This window comes from Bos javanicus, chromosome 7, assembly GCF_032452875.1.
Source record: "Bos javanicus breed banteng chromosome 7, ARS-OSU_banteng_1.0, whole genome shotgun sequence".
Lineage (NCBI taxonomy): Eukaryota > Metazoa > Chordata > Mammalia > Artiodactyla > Bovidae > Bos > Bos javanicus.
This window is the reverse complement of record NC_083874.1, coordinates 45197353-45223101: the sequence shown is the minus strand read 5'-3', so window position 1 is coordinate 45223101 and position 25749 is coordinate 45197353. Positions and strand designations below refer to the sequence as shown.

General features: G+C 51.2%; 1 protein-coding gene across 3 annotated transcripts in view; it reads left to right on the top strand.

The window, feature by feature from the left end:
* Positions 1-14708: 14708 nt before the first annotated feature.
* Positions 14709-25749, top strand: part of VDAC1 (voltage dependent anion channel 1) — a 25761-nt gene continuing 14720 nt past the window's right edge. Inside the window, exon 1 of one of the 3 annotated variants that reach the window (XM_061423487.1) lies at positions 14709-14824. Coding sequence is in view for 1 of the 3 variants with exons in the window: in XM_061423486.1 (XP_061279470.1) it covers positions 18949-18975 (27 nt within the window). In the remaining 2 variants the exon portion in view is untranslated. Of the gene's footprint in view, positions 14825-18853; positions 18976-25749 lie in introns of those variants that run through there. The other 2 variants (XM_061423489.1, XM_061423486.1) reach the window with 2 other exon arrangements.

Below are 25749 nucleotides of genomic sequence, written 5' to 3'. Positions count from 1 at the left end.
TCCCTGTCACCAGGAAGTTCTGAACAGAGGCCAAATGACTAGAAGATATTCCAGGAGGATCTGTGCATTGCTTAGGGCCTCACGGTCCAACATGTTAGGCACTAGCTACCTGTGCTATTTAATGCTTTATGCTTATCTCATATTTTAAAAAAACTTAAACTTTTTTGAAACAATTATAGATTTGCAGGAAGTTGCAAAAACACTGCAAAGAGGTCTCATGTACCCTTCACCCAGTTTCTTTCAATGGTTACATCTAATATTACTGTAGTACAATATCAAGACCAGGAAACTGATGTTGGTACAACGTGTGTGTAGTTCTATATCATTTGCTCACATGTGTAGATTTACGTAACCACTACCACAATCAAGATACAGAACTACTCCACGGCTGGGACTTCCCTGGTGGTCCAGTGGCCAAGACCCTGCACTCCCGATGCGGGAGACCCAGGTCCTGTTTGGGGATCTACATCCCACATGAGGCAACTGAAATGCCACAGCTAAGGGCTTCTCTGGTAGCTCAGTTGGTAAAGAAACTGCCTGCAGTGCAGGAGACCTGGGTTCAATCCCTGGTTCAGGAAGATCCCCTGGAGAAGGAAATGGCAACCCACTCCAGTACTCTTGTCTGGAAAATCCTATAGACTGTGGAGCCTGGCAGGCTACAGTCCATGGGGTTGTAAGAGTTGGACATGACTTAGTGACTAAACCACCAAGAACTGGCCTGGCGGAGGCAAAAAAAAAAAAGAAAGACCCAAACTACTCTATGGCTATGAACATCTCTCACAAGTTGCCATTTTATAGTCACACCCATCACTCTTTCCCCCACCATCCCTAACCTCTGGTAACTACTAACCTGCTTTCCAATCCATAATTTTGTCATTTTGAGAATGTTATATAAGTGAAATTATATATATATTATTATATATAATAATATATTATATATGATATTATATATATATGTAATCTTTAAAGTTGAATTCATTGAAATTTAAAAATCCAGTTCCCTGAATCTACCAGTCACATTTCTAAGCTCAGTAGCTACAACTGACTTGTGACTATCACGTTGGACAGCACAGATGCACCACTGTTTCCTCTTGCAGAAAGATCTATTGGAAGTGCTGCTTTAGGGAATAAGACCAGATCCATGGTTCACTCATGCTGATTCATAGCTCATGTCACCCAGGAGCATCATGAAATAAAGAGTCCTAAGCATATTGCTCATCTATTGCTGTTTAATAGATTGGCCCCAATGTAGTGACTTGAAACAACAGTCAGTACACTGGGACATAATAAACAACCTTTATTATCTTGCATAATTTCTGAAGGTCAGGAGTTAAAGAGTGACTCAGCCGTGTAAACAGGCTCAGAATCTTTCATGAAGTTGCAGTGAAATATTGATCAGGGCTGCGGTGGCAGGCCTGGGGCTGGAGAACTGGCTGGAAGGTGGTGCTGCCTGTTGGGGTGACTGGACTACTTGCCCAGGTCTAAGAAGTTTCCTGAGATGTGGGGTTTTAGTGTGAATTAATTCTAGGACTGTCCCAGACAAAAAGGAACAGTTGTAAGCAGGAGGACTCAGTTCCTCCCAATGTGGGCCTCTTTCAGGGCTACTTGAGTGTCCTTGTAACACAGCCATCTTCTCCCAGAGTGAGCAATACTAGGGAAACAGGGCAGAAGCTCTGAGGTTGTTTCTGAGATGCCTTGGAAGTCATATGGTATCACTTCTACTGCATTTTTTTTTTTTTTTCATGAGAAGCAAGTCACTAAATCCTCTGGTCCACATTCAAGGAGAGGAGAACTAAGATCCACCTTTTGAAGGGAGGACTATGAAAGAATAAGTTGATATATTTTAAATCCTCTGAAAAGTGAAAAAAAAGGGAAAGTATTAGTCAGTCATGTCTGACTCTGTCATCCTATGGACTGTAGCCCACCAGGCTCCTCTGTCCATGGAATTCTCCAGGCAAGCATCCTGGAGTGGGTAGCCATTCCCTTCTCCAGGGGATCTTCCTTACCCAGGGATCAAACCTGGCTTGGGTCTCCTGCATTGTAGGCAGATTCTTTACTGACTGAGCCACCAGGGAAACCCTTTTAAACCCTCTACACTGACCTATACTTGAGATCCACATTGGGCAAAGGGGGCAGAGCCCAGGAATCCATACTTTATCAAGGTTCCCTCTTGACCCCTGATATGAGGTCCCATTTGCCCATCTCAAGGTCCTGTCCCACCGTAAGATGGTGGGCATCCCACCTACCACAGTGGACACTCACAGGAGAGGAGAGGTGGAGGGCAACTCCAGGCTGGTGAGAGTAGTGAGCTGACTGTGATTCCAGAAACTCTTATTAGATTGCTAGGATGTCTTTTCCCATAGGATGAAAGAGCAACCAATGGGGAACCACTTAGAAAACTCTCACCACACTGAAACATTGAATGCTGTTACAAATAACCAACACCAAACTACACGGCAACAGGAAGAAAAAACTGGTGGCACGATATGTACATACTTGAGGGATGGCTGAAATGCTACAGCAGTTCAGGGTCAAGGTCTGGAGATGTATTTATTATATAAACAGGAACATAGCTGCAGTTACGGTAAGAGGGTGGGGACAGATGGTGAGTAATGCAAAGAAATGCGTGTTAGTATTACTTTCAATAAAAGAGGGTGGTTCCTTCTTCAGACTTCAACTGTCACCATTCAGAGGCCTTTCCAGTCTTCTTGGTTAAAGCTGGTTGAAGCCCCTCTAGTTTTTGGTATCTCAGTGTCTTGTTTGTGTCCACATAGCACTCGTTACATTTGAAAATATGCTATCTCTCCCTGCAGCCTCTGAGCTCTGTGAAAAAGGCAGGGAGCTTTCATCCCCTGCGGTCTCTCTGGGGCCAACACAGTGCCTAGGACATGCCTGCGGATCAGGAACTGTTGAGTGAGGTGTGAAAGAGGTGAGGTCTGTGAGGAGAGGGGAGACTGCAGGTGAGGGAAGCAACAGAGGCCTCTCATGGCTGCTGGGGGAGGGGAGGCTGGGAGTCAGCCTAGTCCAGTGGCCCCTGGTCTGTGGATGTCCGAGACCTCCTGGGGCACCCACTCCTGAGAATCTGATTAAACTGGTTTTCTGAGCTTCAGCACTGTTGCTCTTTTGGGATAGAAAACTCCCGCTGCGGGGGCTGTCCTGCGCAAGATGCTTGGCAGCGGCCTTGGCCTCTCTTCAGTATCCACCTGAAGCACATGCTCCCCTGTGGTGACAATTTAACATCTCTCCGGATGTTGCCAGATACTCCCTGGAGATTGCCCTTGGAGCTGGATGAGAAAACCAGCCCAGCACCCTAGAGGCCTGAAATCTTTGAAGATGAGCTGCCAGTGTAAATGCGGGAGAGTGATGCCTGTCTCACAGGAAAAGCTTCTTAGAGAATTTGTTGTTCAGAGGCCTCTTGGTGACCAGCATGACATGTGCTGCCACCTGTTGGTGGATGGCTGGGAGTGCACCCTTGGCTCAACCAGCCCTGGGACACAGGGAAGCAACTTGCCTACAGGTGGACTACAGCGGGGCTAGTTCAGGGCCTCTCCCTAAGGCTGGGCCAAAGTGAAGTGAAGTCGCTCAGTCGTGTCCGACTCTTTGCAACCCCATGGACAGTAGCCTATCAGACTCCTCTGTCCATGGGATTCTCCAGGCAAGAATACTGGAGTGGGTTGCCATTTCCTTCTCCAGGGGATCTTCCCAACCCAGGATCAAACCTGGGCAGATGCTTTACCCTCTGAGCCACCAGGGAAGCCCAAGGCTGAGCCAGGGAAGCCCCAAATGAGGCCAGCCAGGGTGTGTGGCAACCAGGGAAATTAGCGGGAATGGGACATTTTCCTATTATTTTGGTTAAATATTTAATGATGTAATTGTTAAAAAAAAATCAGGTCAACTTTATTGACTGCTCTCTGCTCTTCTCAGACTCTGCTCCCCCCATGCTGGTTGACGCCTCTAATAGTCAAACCCAAATTTGCTGTCTTTTCTATACCTGACCCTCCTCAGAGCTCCCAGCTCAGTACAGACAGCATCAGCCCCTTGATACACAGCCAGAAGGATCACCTCCATCACTGAGCCCTACAGGCTCATCTACCTTCTCCATTCTCCCCACCTTCACTGCTGTTCTCACCATTGTCTGAGCCACCCTCATCCGAGTGTGGCTAGGAGCCACACTGCCTCCTAGAAGTGGCTCAGCTAGGAGGTCCCTCTGTTCCATATTGTGTTGCCTGGGGTCATGCTTGTGATTGCATTTAGCTGGGAGCTTGGCAGAGCTGGAGATGGTTACTGGGGATGACAGTAGGGGTGGGAAGGCAGCTGGGCCTCTCTCTCCAGCAGGGTAGTTGCACTTCTTATTTGCAAGGGACCACCCTTTATGGCAGAAAGTGAAGAGGAACTAAAAAGCCTCTTGATGAAAGTGAAAGAGGAGAGTGAAAAAGTTGGCTTAAAGCTCAATATTCAGAAAACTTAAGATCATGGCATCTAGTCCCATCACTTCATGGGAAATAGATTGGGAAACAGTGTCAGACTTTATTTTTTTGGGCTCCAAAATCACTGCAGATGGTGACTGCAGCCATGAAATTAAAAGATGCTTACTCCTTGGAAGGAAAGTTATGACCCACCTAGATAGCATATTCAAAAGCAGAGACATTACTTTGCCAATAAAGGTCCGTCTAGTCACGGCTATGGTTTTTTCAGTGGTCATGTATGGATGTGAGAGTTGGACTGTGAAGAAAGCTGAGTGCTGAAGAATTGATGCTTTTGAACTGTGGTGTTGGAGGAGACTCTTGAGAGTCCCTTGGACTGCAAGGAGATCCAACCAGTACGTTCTAAAGGAGATCAGTCCTGGGTGTTCTTTGGAAGGAATGATGCTGAAGCTGAAACTCCAGTACTTTGGCCACCTCATGTGAAGAGTTGACTCATTGGAAAAGACTCTGATGCTGGGAGGGATTGGGGGCAGGAGGAGAAGAGGACGACAGAGGATGAGATGGCTGGATGGCACCACCGACTCGATGGACGTGAGTTTGAGTGAACTCCAGGAGTTGCTGATGGACAGGGAGGCCTGGCGTGCTGTGGTTCATGGGGTTGCAAAGAGTCGGACACAATTGAGCGACTGAACTGAACTGAACTGAGGCTATAAACTGTGCTGGGTCTTAGCTGCTGTGTGGGCTTTTCTCTAGTTGCAGCGAGTGGACACTGCCCTGGTCGCGGTGCATGGATTTCTCATTGTGGTGGCTTCTCTTACGGTGGAGCACAAGCTCTAGAGCACAGGCTTCAGTAGTTGTGGCGCGTGGGCTTAGTTGCTCCGTGGCGTGTGGAATCTTCCTGGACCAGGGGTTGAACCTGTATCTCCTGCATTGGCAGGCAGATTCTTTACCACTGAGCCACCAGGGAAGCCCAGATCCCCAGATTTTGGGCCAGTGTCTGGAATAGAGCAACTTGCAGTGAATACTGGCTGAATGAATGAGTGAGAGGGACAGGACGAGGGCAAAAAGTAAAGCATCTTCCTAGACAGTCATCCTTCTTTACAGCACATAGATCTTGATGAAGAGGGGTATTTAAAAATGTTCTGAATTGATTTTATTTAATACCTCAGGGAACTGGTGTCCAGAGCAGCCACACCCTGAATTTCTTCCTGTGAAGTTACGTAAGGTCACAGCCATTCTCTGAGGCTGCTGTTCCAGGATCACTCAGGGTGCTTGTGAAAAATGCAGCTGCTTTCCCCACCCCAGAAATGTTAACGAAGAAGCTCAAGGGGGAGGCCCAGCCACTGCACATCCCGCCAGCCCTCCAGGTGACCCTCACATGCACTACATTTTCAGAAGCATCACTTTTCCATTTCTGTGGACTAAGTTTGGATTTTCTTGGGCTGGTTTTTCCTTTAGGCCACCTGTGTGTCTTCTAAGACATTGGTGAGTTGATTTATTTATTTTCCCTGAAAGGCTTTGTGAATAAGCCATCCATCCCATAACCCCTGGAAAACAAAGTGTGTTTCCTTACCTTCTGCTGAGTGAGCCTGAGGCTCAGGGTCATGAGGAGGTCATGTCATCCAGTCCTCTGTGGTTGGGTAGGATGATGCTGAAATTACACCAGGCAGGGAGGAAGCCAAACTTGGTTCTCTTCTTCTTCAGATTTACTGTGGGTGGAATAATGAATTTTGCATTTGGGGCTTAGGGAAAGGAGGGGTGAGCTCCTTGGGTGGGGGTGGAGGGTTAGTACAGTTACGGGGAAGCAAGGATTTTCCCAGAAGTGAGGAGGAACTGGGGAGCAGTGAGAGAGGGAATAAAGGGCCTTATCTTCTTATGTAAGACTCATAGAGGAGCTGGTGTTAAAATACCAGAGTGGCAAGGATGCTAAGTTTAGATTTGAACCTGAAACTTCAAAACTTTGAGAGGCGTTGGAAGCTGCCGTCTTGGGCTGTGCTAGCTGAGGCCGGAACTTTGTGGCTCTGCAGTCCTTTTCTGGGTCGCTGGGGGAGCTGGTGGGCAGTGGAAGAAGGAGGGTCCTAACAAGTTTTAGGAAAGCTCAGGCATTTCCAGAGAAAACCCTTGCTGGTCAGTCCATCCTCCGCAGTCTCCTCTCCAGCAGACTAGAGTAGTCACAGAGGAGGAGACATGAGAGACTGGGGAGGGGACAACGGCAGGGCCACCTGGGCTTCTAGCCAACTTGGCTGCTGACTTGTCTACCTGTCACTGCCTACACGGGAAAGAAAGTTCTTTCCGGTGGCTGGGAAAGAGGAGTAGAGGAAGCAGCTACTCTCCAGCTCCTGGAGGAAGCCTTGGGGAATAAGAACCAGCAGACGGTGTGGTCCCAAGCAGGGCAGACACCTGGTCTGACAGCAGACCACAGTCAGCCAGGAGAAACCAGGATAGGCCGGTCCTCGGGCTGTGTGTGTGTGTGTGTATGTGTGTGCGTGCGTGCACGTGCAGGCGTGTGTGTGCGCATGCACATGGGGGGGTTCAGGGCATCTTGTGTGTGTGTACATGGTGGGGGGTTCAGGGCCGTGTGTGTGTGTGTGTGTGTGTGCGTGCACGTTGGGGGTTCAGGGCACTTTTTGTATGTACATGGTGGGGGCTTCAGGGGTGTGTGTGTATATGTGGTGGGGTTCAGGGCTCTGTGTGTGTGTATGTGTGTGTGTATGTAGTGGTGGGGTTCAGGGCACTCTGTGCGTGTGTGTGTGTGTGTGTGTGTATGTGTGTATGTAGTGGTGGGGTTCAGGGCACTCTGTGTGTGTATGTGATGGGGGGTTTAGGGTACTGTGTGTGTGCGTGTGTGTGTGTATGTGGTGGTGGGGCTCAGAGCACTGCGTGTGTGGGGGAGGGTTCAGAGCACTGTGTATGTGTGTGTGTGTGTGCACGTGTGTGTGTATGTGGTGGGGGGTTCAGAACACTGTGTGTGTGGGGGTTGGGGTGGCGGGGTTCAGGGCAGTGTGTGTGTATGTGGTGGGGATTTCAGGGTACTCTGTGTGTGTGTGTGTGTTGTGGTAGTGGGGTCCAGAGCACTGTGCATGTGTGTGTGTGCACATGTGTGTGTATGTGGTGGAGAGTTCAGGGCACTGTGTGTGTGTGTGTGTGCACGTGTGTGTGTGTGTGTGTGTGTGTGGTGGAGAGTTCAGGGCACTGTGTGTGTGTATGTGGTGGGGATTTCAGGGTACTCTGTGTGTGTGTGTGTGTGTGTGTGGTGGTGGGGCTCAGAGCACTGCATGTGTGTGTGTGCACGTGTGTGTGTATGTGGTGGAGAGTTCAGGGCACTGTGTGTGTGTGTGTGTGTGTGTATGTGGTGGGGATTTCAGGGTACTGTGTGTGTGTGTGTGTGGTGGTAGTGGGGTCCAGAGCACTGTGCGTGTGTGTGTGTGTGCACATGTGTGTGTATGTGGTGGAGAGTTCAGGGCACTGTGTGTGTGTGTGTGTGCACGTGTGTGTGTGTGTGTGTGATGGAGAGTTCAGGGCACTGTGTGTGTGTATGTGGTGGGGATTTCAGGGTACTCTGTGTGTGTGTGTGTGTGTGTGTGTGGTGGTGGGGCTCAGAGCACTGCATGTGTGTGTGTGCACGTGTGTGTGTATGTGGTGGAGAGTTCAGGGCACTGTGTGTGTGTGTGTGTGTGTGTGTATGTGGTGGGGGGTTCCAAACACTGTGTGTGTGGGGGGTGTGGTGGGGGGTTCATGACAGTGCAACATTAGATGGAGTACAGTCCACAGAATGATTCCCACTGTTGATACGAGTTGCAAGTTTGGGGCTCTAAGACAGTCTTTACATTTGATAATTCACTAGAAGAACTTGCAGAACTCACCGAGGGCCGTTAAACTTCCTGGTTGGTTACACAGAAAGAATACAGATTAAGATTAGCCAAAAGATGAGACACATGCATGGGGCAGAGTCCAGGAGGGCTGCAAACACAGAGTATCCAGCTGTCCTCTGCCGGTGGACTCCCGGACACCCTTAACTCCTCCAGCAGTGATGTGTGACAGTAACACATGGAATACTGCCAACTGGGGAAGTTCTCTCAAGCCTTGGTGTCCCAAGATTCACTGGGGCTCTGTAATCGACTGCCCACTCAGCTGAGAGCAGCCTCCAGTCCCTCTGAACGTCCAGCTGATATCGTGAGAGTCAAAGCCCTCACCCTAAATCACACTGCTAGCTTATCCTGCATGGCCAGTCCCCACCCTGAATCACATTGTTAGTTTATCCTGTGTGGCCACAGGATAAACCCTGTGGCCTAACCCTTGCCCTAAATAAAGATACTCCTATCTGGCATGACACTACAAGGGCTGAGATTTCTTTCCAGAAGTCTAGGGCAAAGGTCAGACCTTTCTTGGGTGCGGATTAAATGCTTAACTACATGGACAAATTAAGCAGTCCTAGCCTACTCCATGGCTGTGAGTCCATTCTTTCCAGAGGATTCTCGATACATGGAGCCTGATTCCTAGATGTCCAGCCATTAGGACAGAAAATAGCAGTCCCCAAGGTGTGCAACCTGCAAAGAGGGCTGGTAAGTGACTCCAATTCAGTCCCCTTTCTTTATGCCCCATATCCTTCAACACCTGCAATGTGACCGGCACTCATTCTAGTTGGGGAGGGGGGAGGACAGATAACAGAGAGCAAACCAACTATTAAGTCATTTTACTTAATTCAAATTTTTATTTTTATTTTTTTATTTGGCTGCACTGGGTCTTAGTTGCAGCACACAGGATCTTAGTTCTGGCACACATGATCTAATTCCCCAACCAGGGATTGAACCCAGGCCCCCTGCATTGGGAGCACGGAGTCTTAGCCACTGGACCTGCAAAGGTCTAGGGAAGTCCCCTATTAAGTCATTTAGAATGTGCAATGTGCTATGGAGGGGGAAAGGGCTGAGCTCCAAGGAAGGGTGGAGAGGAGAAAGGAAACTGCCTGAGCCTGTGGGTGGGCAAAGGCAGCTCTGAGAAGGCGCATGGAAGCTGAGGCCCAGAGAATGAGAAGCCACCCGCTGTGGGAAGAGCAGCAGACAATGCCTGGCAGAGGGATACATGTGCCTTAGCTGCCAGCTGACACATCCGAACAGATTGTGAAAAGTTGCCCAGAAGCAAAAACACAGGCCTTTCCTTGTGGTGGACATAGTCTTATCGGGACCCAAGGCTCCGTGAACTGTGCGTGGCTAGAATTTCAGCCCCACGTATCCCCATGGCTTGTGCATGTGCTTTGTGTAAACCACTCCTCCCTACGTGGCGGGCCTGGACAGGCAGTGCCTGGAAGCCAGCACCTCTGGGCAGCCCTACCAGGTTGGTGTCAGATACAAAACCATTTAAACTACATTTGACCTCATTCACGATTTAAATAAAAACAAAACCAAAAAGCAACCAAGTTGTGCCTGTTAGCAGAGTCTGTGATGTAGAAATTGCGGGACTTCCCTGGTGGTACAGTGGATAAGAATCTGCCTGCCAATGCAGGGAACACAGGTTCCATCCCTGGTCCGGGAAGATTCCACATCCTGTGGGGCAACTAAACCCATGCTACCGAGCCCTCGCACCCTGGAGCCTGTGCTCTGCAACAAGAGAAGCCACTGCAATGAGAAGCCCGCTCATCACAACTAGGGAAAGCCTATGCACAGTAACGAAGACCCAGCGCGACTAAAAGTAAATAAATAATTTTTTTTAAAAAAAGAAAGAGCAACGCTTGGTTTAAGTTGCTGGCACAGAGACTTCTCTCAAAAGAAAAAAAAAGAAACTGGAAATTCTTCATCAGGAAATTCTTCATCAAACCCCAGACCCTCTTTCAGTGAATGTAAGTATGCAAGCGCTGGGGAAGAGGCAGCTCCTTTTCTGCCTTTAGGGAAAAGCAGATGTGTCCACTCACTGGTGGGGTCTGGGAAAGGGTTTCCTAGCCCTTGCAATAAAAGAGGGCCCTAGCTGAATTCCCCCTGGTATTCTTCATCTCTCTAAGGGGCCAGCACACGCCGAGCAGAGGAGAAACTCTTGCTTCTCTTAGCTCAGAGGTCTCTGGTAGGATTCCAGGACACGTCCATCCTACTCACAACCCTCACTCCCACCCCCACAGCCCACACCCATGTGCACAGGCACACACACTGGTGTCCCTCGTAGGGGACTGGACAAGTACCAGCGCAGGGCCTGGATAGAGGCCTGGGTTGGCCACACAAGGGTAGGAAGGTCTGTGCTCCAAAGTGCAATTAGCTTTATATAGCAGGAGTCCCTGCCTCTTTTTATTGCTGTTTGATTTTTATATGTTTACCACATTGTTTAAAAGTTGGAAAGTAGAGAACGTAAAAGAGAAAGTCACTTGGAATCTTGCCATTTATTATGGACGGCATGTTTGTGCTCCATGCTCCCACCACCCCTGCCTCTGCCAATTCAGTTGTTGAAACCCTAATCACCAGTTTGAAAGGTCTTGGGGGGAGTGGCCTTAGAGAGGTGATTAGGTCAATAGGGTGGGCCCCCACAATGGGATTCATGCCCTGATGAAAAGGAGAGGAGACACAGGATCTTTGCTTCCGCATACCAAGGAACACCCTGCAGGGACATAACTAGGCAGAAGGCTCTTAGCAAGAACCTGGGCATGCTAACACCTCGATGTCAGATTTCCAGTCTCCAGAACTGTGAGGAGTAAATGGCTCTTGTTTAAGCCACCTGGTCTTCTGTTACATATAGCAGCCTGAGCTAAGACAGCATTCCGATAAATCATTTTTAATATGGTCTTCCAGGGGTTCATGCATTAGTCTCCTATTGCCATCATAACAAACTGTCATAGGTTTAGAGGCTTAAAATAATTGAGATTTATTATTTTACATTTCTAGAGGTCAGAAGTCCAAAATCAGTCTCACTGGCCTAAAGTTAAGGTATCAGCAGGGCTGGTTCCTTCTAGAGGTCCTAAGGGAAGAATCCATTTCCTTGCCTTTTCCAGCTTCTCCAGGCTGCCTGCATCACATGGCTCATGGCCTCCTCTTATATCTTCAAAGCCAGCCCTGTAGCATCTTCTGGCTTCTCTTTCTCATCGATCTCTGTTTCTATTGTTCTATCACCTTCTCTCACTCTGTTGTTGTTGCTGTTGTTCAGTGGCTATTAAAAAGCAGAGATATCACTTTGCTGACAAAGTCTGTACAATCAAAGCTATGGTTTTTCCAGTAGTCATGTATGGATGTTAGAGTTGGATCATAAAGAAGGCAGAGCACCAACGAATTGATGCTTTTGAACTGTGGTGCTGGGGAAGACCCTTGAGAGTCCCTTTGATTTCAAGGAGATCAAACCAGTCAATCCTGAAGGAAATCAAGACTGAATATTCTTTGGAAGGACTGATGCTGAATCTGAAGCCTCAATACTTTGGCCATCTGATGTGAAGAACCAACTCATTGGAAAAGACCCTGACGCTCAGTTCAGAATGATTGAAGGCAGGAGGAGAAGGGGGCAACAGAGGAAGAGATGGTTAGATAGCATCATGGATTCAATGGACATGAATCTGAGCAAACTCCAGGAGACACTGGAGGATACAGGAGCCTGGCATGCCACAGTCCATGGGGTCCAAGAGTTGGACATGACTTAGCAACTGAACAACAACAACTCAAAGGAGGAAGAGAAGGGTCATTCCTCCAAAGGATAATGTTTAGACTTGATCTAGTTTGCAAGAGAGGACCTGATTGGCCACTCTTGGTGCCCATCCCCATCCCAGTCAGCTGTGGCAGAAGGAGTGGAGGTGGGCTGGCAGAGTGGCTCTTGGCAGTGTGGTGAGTCTGGTAGGACAGGCTACCTTTACTTAGCTCTTCTGTCAGGTATACGGTGGGGAAGGGTCAACACTTGGACCTGAGGGCTTCTGTGACCAGCCTTATTCCTTCAGTTTTCTGAGTGTTTACTTCTATGTCTCCCATTTTAAACTCACAGTCAGTCACTCAGTCATGTCCGACTCTTTGAGATCCCACGGACTGCAGCACACCAGGCTTCCCTGTCCATCACCAACTCCTGGAGCTTGCTCAAACTTATGTCCAGTGAGTTGGTGATGCCATCCAACCATCTCATCCTGTCATCCCTAACTCTCACATTCATACATGAGCAACGACCCTCTAAAGTTGAAACTGAGAGACTAGACCTCTTGCTCAGGGTCACACAGCCAGTAGTATGTGACTCAAAGGGCACTCAGGTGGCAATGGCACCCCACTCCAGTACTCTTGCCTGGAAAATCCCATGGATGGAGGAGCCTGGTGGGCTGCGGTCCATGGGGTCACTAAGAGTTGGACATGACTGAGCGACTTCACTTTCACTTTTCACTTCATGGATTGGAGAAGGAAATGGCAACCCACTCCAGTGTTCTTGCCTGGAGAATCCCAGGGGCAGGGGAGCCTGGTGGGCTGCCGTCTATGGGGTCGCACAGAGCTGGACACGACTGAAGTGACTTAGCAGTAGCAGCAGCAGTACTTAGAGGAGCCCCAGAAGCATGGGGCAATCTCCCCAGGCCAAAGGTCATGGAAGGAGGATTGACAGGGAGGTGCTGGAGGGGAGGAGCACCTTGGACATTTGATTCAAATGTCACACCTGGGCTTTACTGACCCTGGGCAGGCAGCTGCTCCTAGCTCAGGTGAGGTTTCTGAAGCCCTGTCTTTTCAGAGTCTGGTCCTGCCTGCCTCCCTAAAGTCTTCTTGTCTTCAACTCTGCCTCACTGCACTGGTGGGTGACTCAGAGGCTTTCTCTGTCAGCCCCTCTTCCATGAGTGGGCTGTGGAGGTGGGGACGGCCAGGCTGGGGAGCCCAGAGTCCCCAATTAATCATGGAACAGATCATGGGCCTGGGGAGAGTTGTGGCATCGGTCTTCTATTCTCCAGCACCTCAAGGGGTCCAGGAACTCCTCCTCATATTTTCAATAAGACCTTAGCCCCTAAAGGGGCCAGGGCGCTCTGTTCTTCTCCCCACTCCCTCCCCCGCCCCCAGCCCCCTGCCTAAGCTGCCTTCTTTCTCAACACCCCAGGACGATGTAACTAACACCACTTGCCACTTGGAAGCCGCATTGAAGCTGCCGCCTCTTTGCAGCAGCCTGACCTGATTGCCTTTCCCCACGCCCCAGTTGCCTACTCCTTTAATCTGTGCCACAGTTGCTTGTGGGCGAGTGTCCTGATTCTATAGACTGGCGCCGCCTCCAGGGGGGCCCGGGACACCTCAAGCCTTGGAGAACGTCTGCTGGCTGAAGGCGAAGGATGTGCAGAATTTTCACCTGTCTAGGAATTCATTACTTCTCGAAGTCCGCTAGGGGTGGGTCTCGCAGGCCTGGTAGGGAGACTGCGCACTCTTTAACCACGCCGGGAGGGGAGGCAGGCCCTGTCCGGACAAGGGCTGTGCGAGGAGCCCTCAGCTAGTCCGCGCGCCATTGGACTCAGCAGAGGACATTCTTGCAAAACGAGATTTTCATTTCTCAATGCGATCGGTTTAAATCGTCTGCCCATCTTGAGTGCATGCTCGGCGCACTGGGGTTTTCTCGGCGCGCTGGGTTCCAAGCCCCTGTCGGGATCCGGATCTGCGAGCCTAGAGAGGCAAGAAGCGGGGTCGGAGGCGCCTGAAACATTGTGTCGGGAGCTGGGAGCCAAGAGCCGAGGAGCTGCCTTCGTGGGCGCCACTCTGTATCTGCGCCGCCTCGGGCGCCCATTACTCTGGCCAGAGCTGTAACTGCCTTCAGGGTCTCGGAACCCGCTTTAACAGCCCGCGCGGGCTCTGCTGGCGAGAGGTGGGGGACCTGGGGGTCACTTCTTCCACCCAGGCCAGGCCGTGGTCCAGCGCCCCCCGCCATATCAAGTCCCGGGGGAGGGGGGTGTTGTCTCCCAGCCCTGAGGCCGAGCAGGAGGCCCAGAGCCCCGCGTCTTCTGTTGGTGCAGAGGACCTCGGCCACTGCTTAGCTAACCGGAGGACCCCTCCCTCCCTCTCCGAATCCTTCAACCAGGCGAGATTTCCAGCAGGGACGGCCGGCGCGGGCGGCGACAAGCGTGTCCCCGCGCACGCACACAGCCCTGAGCACGTCAGTCCCACGCCGTCCCGCCGCCCTGTGCCCGGGCGCGCGCAGGCAATCACGCGTTCCCGCTCACGCCCGTGGGCACAGCATCCGCTGCAGGCCCCGGCTGGGGTGGGGGCGGTGCCTGAAAGGTCGGCACGCGGCTCGGGAGCTGGACGCGGACTCCGGCCGGACCCGGGCGGTGTCCCGGGAGGGCCCAGGGGGCGGAGCTCGCGGGCCGGGCGCGCTGGGTCGGGGCGGGTCTGCGCCGCCGCCGTCCGCGCCGCCCCGCCCTCGGCTCCGCCGCTCGCTCCGTTCCTCACGCTGCAGCCTCCGCCGTAGCCGCCGCGGAGCCCACTGCCAACGCTTCTGAGGTAGGCGCAGTGGAGAGGGGCCCGGGCTTTGCCTGCGCCCTGGGTCGCGGGCCGACCCCCGGGGAGCTGGGGAAGGAGACGGTGCGCGGAGCGGGCGAGGGCGAGGGGCCTAGGGCCCGGCCGGGGCGGGGAGCGGGAGCGGCCCGTGCGGGCCTGGCGGGTCAGCAGCGGGCAGTGCAGGCCGCGCGGGGCGGGCGGGCGGCGAGCCGGCCCGGGCGCGGGAGCGGGAGGCCAGACATCCCGAGGCGCCTGCGGCTGGGGACCAGAGCCAGCGGGGACCTGCGGGCGGAAGGGCACGGGCTGCCGCGTGGAGGCCCGGCCGGCCGCCGGTCTAGGTGACCTTCCTCGGAGGCGCCCTCTGGCCCTCGATCCCGCCAGCGCGGGTCGGGCAGGGGCCAGCCCGCCACCTACGTTCGCCGGGCCGGGCTCACGGACCTGTGCAAGCCATACTGTCGCCTCGATCGTGGTCCCGCGGTCCGGCCCTGCACGCCCTGTCGGGTCCACGCCCGGAGACACTGGCCTCCAGCACTGTACGCGCGTGCCAGCGCCTTTCGGGAGGAACGGGAGGCTGACGGTCGAGTTAGGCCGCGGCGACCAGGGCCGGAGCTGGGACCTGGGTAGAAGGTTAGGCGTTGGAAAAGGAGGTCCCGCGGGGAGCCCAGTGGTCTCCTTGGCCTTAGGAGAAACTCCTGTCTAATTCGATGGCTCATTCATTCACCGAATGTAGTGGTGGATTCAGGAAACTGGTTCCTAGTCCTTCGGATTTGAGGCCGACAGCATTAGTGACTTGTCCAAGGTCACACAGTGGGGAAGAAACCAAACTTCAGTTTTTTCATCTGTAGAATGGAGCAATCATCCCTCTTCTTCATTGGGTTTTTGGGAAGAATGAGTTGATTAACTTCCAGTGTGCGGAACGGTGCCTGATATGGAGAAGGCCTTGGACGAAACCTTGACACTTACCCTTGAGGCTTTTTGGTGGAATCTAGCCCAACCCCTGCAGACTGTTTTGTGCCACGTGGTGCTCTGGAAAGGGTTCAATAAAGGTAGCCCCTATTATTTTAAGCATTATTATTACACATTTGTGTGCCAGGCATTGAGTAACTTTCAGGATAATTCATCGAAAAGCCTTTAAGTTTACAGACAGCCAAGGTCAGGCTGGAGCAGGAAGTTGAATGTGGCTGCAGACTTGGGCTGAGCCTAAGCGTGTTCCACCTGAGGCCTGGAGCTGCCGAACCGCCTCCCCTCTCCGGGGAAATAGGGAAATGAGCTCCTCCTTTGCCTAAATATGCTGTTGGTAAGACCAGGGCACATTGCCCAGGGTCTGCCTTCTTTCCATCCCAGCTCTGAACTGAGTTCCTACAGGGTCAGACTTAAGCCTGATGCAGCTTTGTTTTCAGTGCTTGGAGTGGTGCCACTTGGCAGTAGTAGGTACTTGAGAAGGGTCTCTGGGGGTAAATGTACTCTTGTAGACCCACCCTTTTGACAGAAGCATAGTTTTTTTTACCATTCCAACGTGTGACTGGTAGTAGGTGCTCACTCAGTATCAATATTTGTGGGATTATTGAACGGTTATATATAGTGGCTGCAGGCCCAGCCCATAGTCCCTTGGTCATGGACATCCTCTTTGAGGGACACACATCTCATTCACTTCCAGAAGATAGCCTTGCCTAGCAGAGTCACAAATAATTAAGGAGCTACAGCAGTGTGTCCAGCCCTAGAGTTGTGAGAGGCAAAACTCTTTCCTAATTTGAAATAATTTCTTCGAACATGTTATCCTCCTGTGACTTTCCAAGTCCTTTGGGAAGCTTGTTGAACTGGCGTTTCTGGCTTGTAGGGGAGGGTGACATTGGTGAAGAGGATTCTCCTAAAGCCCGTGGGCCTGGTGCCTCTTCCCTCTCTGATGGTGAGTGGGTCAGAGGCTTCTGATGGAGTTGTCCTAAATAAAGTGCTTGACCCTGGGGTTGGAGGCTGTTCCCAGTTGATTACTTTATTTCTGCTATTCTGTAGGCATGGGCTGTTTGTAGATAAACAGAGGAGCTCAGGGGAGGACCGGGAGTGGGGAGTTGTCTGTGGGTCTCTGGCCCCATTGGATGCTAGGCAGATGTGGACAACCACCTCCAAGCTGGTGGTCATGGGGGATATTCACCCCTACCTTTGCTGGTAAGATGCTTCCAAAGTCCACTTTGCTGTCAATGGGGATTTCTGAAGGAGTGACATCTTTGGTAAGAGAGGCACATGTGCCTGAGAGTCAGCCCAAGCCTGCAGGCAGCCTCTCAGGGTGCTCAGGGCAGCCTTGGGCTCTACTCTGGTCGCCCCTCAGTTGCACTTGGGCACAAGCTTCCATTTCACTGCCTGCTCTCCCAGGGCTGAGGCTGAGTGGGAATCTTAGCTCTTTACCTGGAACTATGCTGGAAAGAGTCCTGGGGAGCAGACTGAGCTCGTGCAACACAGCTCTGACGTGAGCCGCAGGGTCTAGTACAGGCCGAGTTACTTGCTCGTTCCTGTTTCTCTGCTGTAAGAGTGTGATGATGATCGTTTCAGCCATTCTTTACTGAGGGCCTGCTCAGCACCCTCCTGGCCGGTTGACACATGAACTATGATGTTGAATCCACTGCCCTCCAAGCCCTGGGGGAGGAGTACTGTTGTTTCCATTTCGTGGGTCAGGAGGCTTGACACAGAGTGGTGAGATAACCATCTCAAGGTTACACAGCTCAGTGGGAATGCGTTGGAATTCAGGGTCTGGGCTGGCCAGCCCCGAGTCCTGGTGCTTTCACTCTGCAGCTGCCGCTCCAAGGTGCCACTGAGCAGCTAATAGATTTGCTTGCCTTTTGAAAGGTGGACCTTGCTGTTCAGAGGGGAAGTGTTACTCTTTTACACACTGATCAGAGTGAGTGTGTACCTGAGTGGGTGTAGGCCAGCTGTCAGTGAGCAGCAGTCAGTGGAGTCACTCTGTTTATTGCAAGGGCAGTGGCTCAGGGTGTTTGCCAGGAGAAGGGTCAGTTTTTTCTTGGGATGAGGAGGGAGGCATTCTTCCAGGACCTGGCTGGACAGTATTCAGCTAAACAATGCCTCATTATGGTTGGGGAGGAGTCTGGACCCTGTGATTGAGGATGACCTTTTGGCAACCTGCCCAGCAGCTGTAATTATGATAGGAAACATATAAAATGACAATCTTAAATAAATACTACCTGTACCTGTTACGTGTTTTCTGGGTACCAACTACTGTGTTGTTGTTTAGTTGTTTCTGTACTAAGTTGCTGCTGTACGAAGTGCTTTATACCAGCAATCTCATTTAGTCCTTGAGAGGCTGCTGAGTCAAGTACTCTTACCCTGCACTGGAACTGAAGAGAAAGGAGATGCAGATAGGTTATGACCTGCCTAAGATCTAAGAATGAGAGAGTGGTGGTGGAGTAGAATTGGAACTCAGGTGTGCTGGACTCCCGAGTCTACCTGCCCAAGCACTGTCTGTTTTATCCCCACTGGGGCAAGCCAGGCAGCGAACCTCCTGCTCAGGCAGGAGCCCCAGGGGCTCCTGGGACCCAGACCTTGGCGTGCTGCCTGCCAGCCCAGGTCTCCTCCTCTTGATGGATGGGTGGGCAGGCAGGGTGTCCCTAAGTCAGCTACATTCTCTTGAGGCTTGTGGAAGGCTGTGCCGGTGGTGGCCCCACTTCCAGGGTGTTTTAAAATAGAAGCGACGCCTGGAAAGCCTGGCTGCCCTCTGTGAGACACTCTTGGAAGGGTGGGGGGAGGAGGACAGCTGCACTGAGAGCGCAGACCTCCCCGAGCCCGGGCATTGCTTTGCCAGCATCCCGGAGATCCAGTCAAAGCCATTCTCCTGGGCTGCCTCTTCTGGTGAGAAAGTGAGGGGTAGGGGTGTAGCGAGGCTCCTGATGGTGTTGGCCTCACGTGTTGGTTTTCAGAGCAGCTCTTGCCTCCTTGTGGAGAAGTTTCTTTTCCTGGTCCCCAGAGTTTGGAGGAGTTGCTTTTGCTCTAATCCCTGGCTGGTCTGATGCTCCTCTTACAGGCTGGCCCAGTTCTGCCGTCACAGATTGCGTAGAATGGCGGTAGAAATAGCAGAGCTGCGACTTCTCTGGTGGTCTACTGGCTAAGACTCCGTGCTCCCAATGCAGGGCGCCCGGGTTCGATCACTGGTAAGGAAACTAGATCTCACATGCTGCAACTAAAGATCCCCCACGCCACAAGGAAGATCGAAGATCCTGAGTGCCACAACTAAGACCCAGAGCAGCCAAATAAATAAATATTAAAAAAAGGAAAAAGAAAGAGCAGAGCCAAAGGCTTTTGTACAAGTCTCCCTTCCTAAGGGGAACCAAAGATGGTAATGCTGATGGTGATGATTGTGTGTGGATTCAGGACCTGCGGGAATCAGATGTACAGTCCCATGGCGTAATTAAAGAAAGAATGATGAACGGATCATTTGCAAAGTTGTGGACAGAGTGTGGGGACCTGAGAGGGAGTGTGGGCCTCTGGGTCCTTTAGAACCAGGAGGGGGCCCTTTGGCAGGAGATGTGGCCTTGAGTAGGGGGAAGTCACTGCCCACCTGAGGCCCAACAGGGAGGGATGACGTTGGGGAGATGAATACCCCAACTTCACTCTCCCATCTTCTGCTGGTACTCCCTATTGGCTGAGCCTACCCCACAGCCGCATGATCAGTTCTTGGGGCACAGATTAGGATGGAGGAGGAAAGTGCATCTGGCGGGGCAAACAGAGAATATCAAGAATAGTGGCCTGTGGCCACACTACCATTTCACTACCATTTATCAAGTACTCACCGTGTGTCAGACAGTTCTACGTGTTCTGTTTGCCTTACTCAATCCTTGCAACAATGGCAGCAGAAAGACTCTGTTAGCCCCATTTTAGAGATGAGCAAAATGAGACGCTAGGCGTACAAGTGGCTTGTCCAAAGTCACACAGCTGGAACCTCTGCCAGTCTCGTAGCCCCTTCCATTAGTCACTGTGCCCTGCTACCTGGGTATGCAGATGAGTGGAAAAATTCCACGGCAGGTGGCTCTTGATGTTTAGATCCTAGTCCTCGTATACCCTTGTCATTGAAAATACCGTCTCTTGACTCACTGGGTGTTACCTGTGTTCAGAAGACTTGCTCTCAGCTGTTCCTGCCTGAGCCCTTTGGACCCGTGGCCACCCCGCTCTCTGTATCGGCCACTGCAGTGGTCATTGGCTCTCTGAGGGCATCAAGGCTCTGCTGCCTGGATCCTTCCAAGGGAGCTTCTGCGGAGAAAAGAACATACTTCAAAGTGGGGGATTCTGGTGGGTGTGGTGCGGGGAGCCAGCCCACTCTTCTCCATGGCATCTGAGGGCTGCCCTGCCTGTGTGATAAGCAGTGAAAGGCTGCTGTGGGGGGGAAGGAGGCTTCTGAGTCAGTGCCTCAGGCGAGTCACGCACACTGAAGTTAGGGAGCTCTGCCCTCCTCCTGCCTTCTGGGCAGGGTGGCCAAAGCTACAGCTGGTCACCTGAGGGTTGAATGTGCCCCCCACAGGCCTTACCTGTTAGCCCTGCCACCTCTGTGATTTCAATCCGTTCCTGGAACCAGTATAGACACTAAGAGAGCTTTTCCTTCTGGTACTTCTGCTGCAGCAGCCTTTTGCAGTGTGACTTGTGGCATCGTGAATGCTGCATGGCTTAATTTCAGACACATTTGTTAGGTTTTTAAATTTTCTGTTCCTAGCTTAGAAAAAAATTATCAAGTGCCCAGACAACTTAAGTGATTAAATAGAATCAAAAATGAAAATGCTATTTTCATCTCACTCCTTTCCTAAGCCCCTTTTTTTCTGTTCTAGAAGCAGCTCCGAGGTAGCTACAGTAAATTTTCCTTCAGTCACGTGGAATTATACATATTCTGTGACTTGCATTTTTCATTGACCTGTTAGGGGCTTTCTGTGCCACCATGTGGAAATCTCCCTCATTCTTTTTGATTACCACACGGTGTTCCTTAGTTTGCAAGCACTGTAATTTTTATTCATTTGTTTCTCTGTTGGTGGACATTTAGGTTGCTTCTGGGTACTGTGTTAAAAATAACCCTGCAGTGGGCATCCTCGCGAGCATTGGGTGCCCTGCAAGTGTGTTCCTAGCAGTAGAATTGCCACTGGAATTACTGCATGTCCACTTGGGCGCTGCCAGCAATGGGCTCCTCGGGGACTGGACTGTACTATACTCTCCTACTTGGCGAGAATGGGAGTGCGCGTTTTCACCAGCAGTAGATACTGTCGTTTATATTTCTGCTAATCTGTTGGTTGAGTGAGCTTCCCAAACACAGATGTGTCATCTCTATAATGTGGCTCCTTGAAGCCCTTTGAATAAAGTCCATGCTTGGTTCTGAGGTTAGCAGTGGCAGTGCTGTCTTCTGAAGGCGCTTGGTTGGTCTCCTCAGCTTGAGTTCAGCATTCCTTAGGACATTGTGAGGATGGGGCATGTTAGTTGTGGGTCTCCCCAACATCCGTGGTGGGCTTGCTGGGTGGCTCAGCGGTGAAGAATCCACCTGCAAGGCAGGAAACACTGGTTCGATCCCTGGGTCAGGAAGATCTCCTGGAGCAGGACATGGCAACCCACTCCAGAATTCTTTAAAAAAAATAATAATAATTTTTATTTACTTATATTTTGGCTGCACTGGCTCTTTGTTGCTGCATGGGCTTTCCTCTAGTTGCCATGAGAGGGGGTAGCCCTGCAGTTGGGGGGGCACAGGCTTTTCCATGCTGCGGCTTCTTGTTGTAGAGCACACACTCTGGGCGCACAGGCTTCAGTAGTCATGGCATGTGGGTTCAATAGCTGTGGTTCCTGAGCTCAAAAGCACAAGTTCAATAGTTGAGGCGCACAAGCTTAGTTGCTCTATAGCATGTGGGATTTTCCCAGATCAGGGATCGAACCCATGTCTCCTGTGTCTCCTACATTGGCAGGTGGATTCTTTACCACTGAGCCACCTGGGAAGCCCCCACTCCAGTATTTTTGCCTGGAGAATCCCATGGATAGAAGAGCCTGGCGGGCTACAGTCCGTGGGGTTGCAAAGACTTAGACATGACTTGGGTCCACCCCTGGCAGCCACCCCCACCCACCAGAAAAGCCCAGCGGAGGTGATGGAGCCCATGTCGCCCCCTGCAGAGTCCCTCTGAGCACGCGCGTGCCCCCACCTGTGGCGGTGCTGCAGCTTCCCCGTGGAGGGAGCTCCTGCCTCCTGGTTACATTGTTCACTTAGTCCCTGTTATCAGATACTGTTTCCTTTCTTTTCTGCTGTAAAGATACTTTGATGCTTGCTGCACATTTACTCATTAAACAGACATTTATGCTGAATACCTGCCATTTACTAGGCCTTGGCATGTTTGTACACATAGCCTTTTCCGTATTTTGGATAAATGTGCGCATGCTAGGCTCTGGGATGCTTTGAGTTCAGTGGTGTGATCTGGGGGTAGGTGTGCATTTTGTAGGGGTAGTGGGGCACTGGGAGCAGAGAAGCTGTCACTGTCATGTAGCTCATGAGTCCAGGAGGATATGTCCCCCCATGATGGAGGTTACATAACTGTTATGCAGACCATGCTGGGCGATATACCATCTCTCCCCTCTGAGCTTCCAGTATGGGCTGGCTTTTCATTCCTCAGCTGGAGTGGAGCTTGCATAATCTGTTCAAGGTCAGCCAAGGAGTGTTGGGTAGGTAGGCTGGCAGGCAGTGGAGGGGAACCAGCGATTCCTGTCTTCTGGTGTGACTTATTTGTCTTTCTCAAAGTCATCAGTGACTACAGGCAGGTCTGCTCAGCCTGACCTGGCCATTTCTTGCTTCCCACTTATCTTTGGGAACCAAGCTCCCAGGCTTTGCCTTGAAGCCATCACCCAGGTAGAGACCTGGGGTCTTGCCTTCCCCTTTTGATTTCCATCTGTCCAAGGCTGGCTGCCTGCCCATGTCAGAATATCCTGTTTTATGCTCAGTCTCTGGAAGCTGAGCCTCTTATAACAGTCTGTGTTTCACGTGTACAACCATATATTCCTACTTCTGTATCCACTGCGGTGTGCTCACCACCAAGAATTTAGTTCCTATCTGTCACCATATAGTTGATCCTTCACCCTCACCCCCCGCGCCCACCCACCATCCTTTTCCCTTCTGGTAACCACTGCCCTGTGTTTGTTTGGGTTCATTTATTTTTGTCTCTTTTTTTTGCACTCCACATATGAGTGAAATCATAGGGGATTCAAAGAGGATATGTCCCTCCAAGATGGAGGTTACATAAAAGTCTTCTCCGTCTGACTTATTTAATTTAGCATGATACCCTCAAGGTCCATCCATGTTGTCATAAATGGCCAGATTTCATCTTTTTTTTTTCGCAATGGCCGAGTAGTATTATGTCACGTGCGTGTGGATGCACACACAGACACATACATACACACACGTGCCACATCTTCAGTATCCATTCAGTTGCTGATGGGCTTGTAGGCTGTTTCCATTTCTTGGCTGTTGTAAGTAGTGCAGCGACGAGGATAGGAGTGCATATGTCTTAACGGATTAGTGTTTTTGTATCCTTTGGATAAATACTGGAAGTAGAATTGCTGGATCATGTGATATTTCTAAGAATCTCCATACTGTTTTCCGCAGTGGTTGCGCCAGTTTACACCCTCACCAGCAGCACTTGATGGTTCCCTTTTCTGAAGACACTTGGACGGATGCTGCAGAGACGATGGGGAGTGGTCTGGAGCCGATCCAGGCGGCGGGAGGGGCCAGGACCAGGGTTCAGCCGGCGAGTCAGTGCAGGCAGGCTGTTAAGTGAGAAAGCAGGACGCTGAGTTCCCTCCCCATCTAGTCCTGGCCTGAGAAAGCACGGGTGGCAATCATTATTTCTACAGTGAGATTGTTTTTGAAGCAGGTGCTGAGGACTGTGCTGGGTGCTGTTTGCCGCTGTAAGAAGGCTGAGCTCAAACAGGCGGAACTGCTTCAGTCCTGTCAGATAAGTGCAGCAAGAGACAAGAGGTAGGCAGAGAGGAAGACTGCAGGAAGAGCAGAAGCGGGAGCTACAGCCACACAGTTGTAGGGAGCCTTTGGCGAAGAGGGCGTCAGGGTCATGCCCTCCTTGGCGGTGTTGCCTCAGGCTGAGGAGCGGGTTTGGCTCCACTCAGCCCGTGGCTCCTGTGCACCCTCCCTGCCAGCTGCTGCGCTGGGGACGCAAGGAGAGCCTGGTCTTATGAGCGCTCGCTCCGCCATCCCACCTCTCTTGTCCTGGATGGTAATCTCCTTAGTGGCCACTTTAGGGTGATTTTTGCTGTGGGTGGAGTGTGTTTTGACAGGTGGCTTTGCTTTTCAGTTTTGGGGATTAGGGATAAGCAAGGGCATTTGGGGAGCATTAAATGATGAGTGTTCTGCCTCTTTCCTGAGGGATGGACCGGTCCAGATGTGAAAGCTGCGTGTGCCTGGTGAGGTGGGTCCTGGAGCCAGGGGAGGGTACTTGGGAAGGCCCTGACCCCTGAGGTACAGGGGGTCTTAGCTGACCTGGAGATGTTGGTATGGACTGTTCTCTCTGTCACCTGGCTGGGGCTGAGTTTGTGGCCCAGGTGGGAAGGGGACAGCACTGAAGAGGGGTCCTGTGTCCACTGATAACTGTCAGTGCTGGTGTGTGTGCAGAACGTTTGGGGCCCTTTGCTGAGACATTCTGCATGTTTCCTTGGGGCTCTGTTACCTCAACCTTCAATCCCTGGTTGTTTCCTTCTCCTGGGAGGGGCCCAGGCCCATCTGTGGGCTAAAGCAGGGAGGGCCTGGTGGTTGGTTTCCTGGTCTGTCCCTGGGGGGTGGGGTGTGCCTACAGGGTTCGTTTGGGGTGAAAGGGGAACGGGTTGGGAGAGGGGAGTCTGCAGACTTGGGAAAAAACCAGTCGAAGCCGCCTAAAATGGGTCTTCCCCCATGTTCTTTGTGCCCTGATCCTAATGTGGACTGAGTTGCCTTTGGTTCCAGCCTGATCATGTGCGAGAAATAACAACAGCAACAAAAATAGGATCACGTAAACAGCTTACTGGGCTGCTCCTCTCTGCTCTGATACAAAAGGGAGCTGGGACAGAGCTAGCAAAACCTCTGAAAAAAAGTAAACTAGGACTTGGACCACAGTTTTAGCATTTAAATTGTGGAGGCTTACAGGTTTGTTTGTTTTTAAACATTATGCTCATTGGTTCTGTGTGCTCCCTGCAGAGTCTTTGAAGTTAAGGCTTTGGTCAGGCTGAACTTGCACTTGTGATCCTGCTCCCCTGGGGTCACTTGGACCACTTTTCATTGGTTTCCCACTGAACCAGGAACATGCCCTGTGGATGTTTATTTATGTGGGTACATTTGTATGTGACTTTACATGGGTGGATGCAGCTCCAGTTTGGTAATTTAGGTGTCCTGTATGTAAAATAGATACATCTTTGGGTTACTTGAAGTTTTGGGCAGTTGAGGCTAACAATTTTGGAGATGAAGAAGATGCAGAAGATAATGCTTTCTCCCGTTCCCCTCTCCTCCTGGGTGGAGCACGGGGTGTGTGCCATCCAGATTAGAGTCTTAATTCTGGGTACATAATGTGTCAATGCGGAGGCTCCCAGCAACACAGCCTGGTCCTTAGGGTGAGGACTATTTGAAGTTCTTGCCTTCCTTGAACACTGAGGTGTTTAATATATGCTTGTTGACTGACATAGTGATATACATCAATCCCAAGTAGTACTTTGATAGTTTTAAAAATAAAGTCACATTGGCACTAAGTAGATGTTTGTTCGAATTAAATTTGGGAGGGATGTGTTTGCATTTCCTTCCATGGGAAAAAGTTGCCTAGTTAGGTAGGTAGGTTTTACTCTTTCCTCTGTGAGGAATATGATACTCTAAAAGTGGGTTCCCATAAAATACAAATGTTTTATGAAATGTTGAGTCCATTCTGACACATAGTAGGTACTCC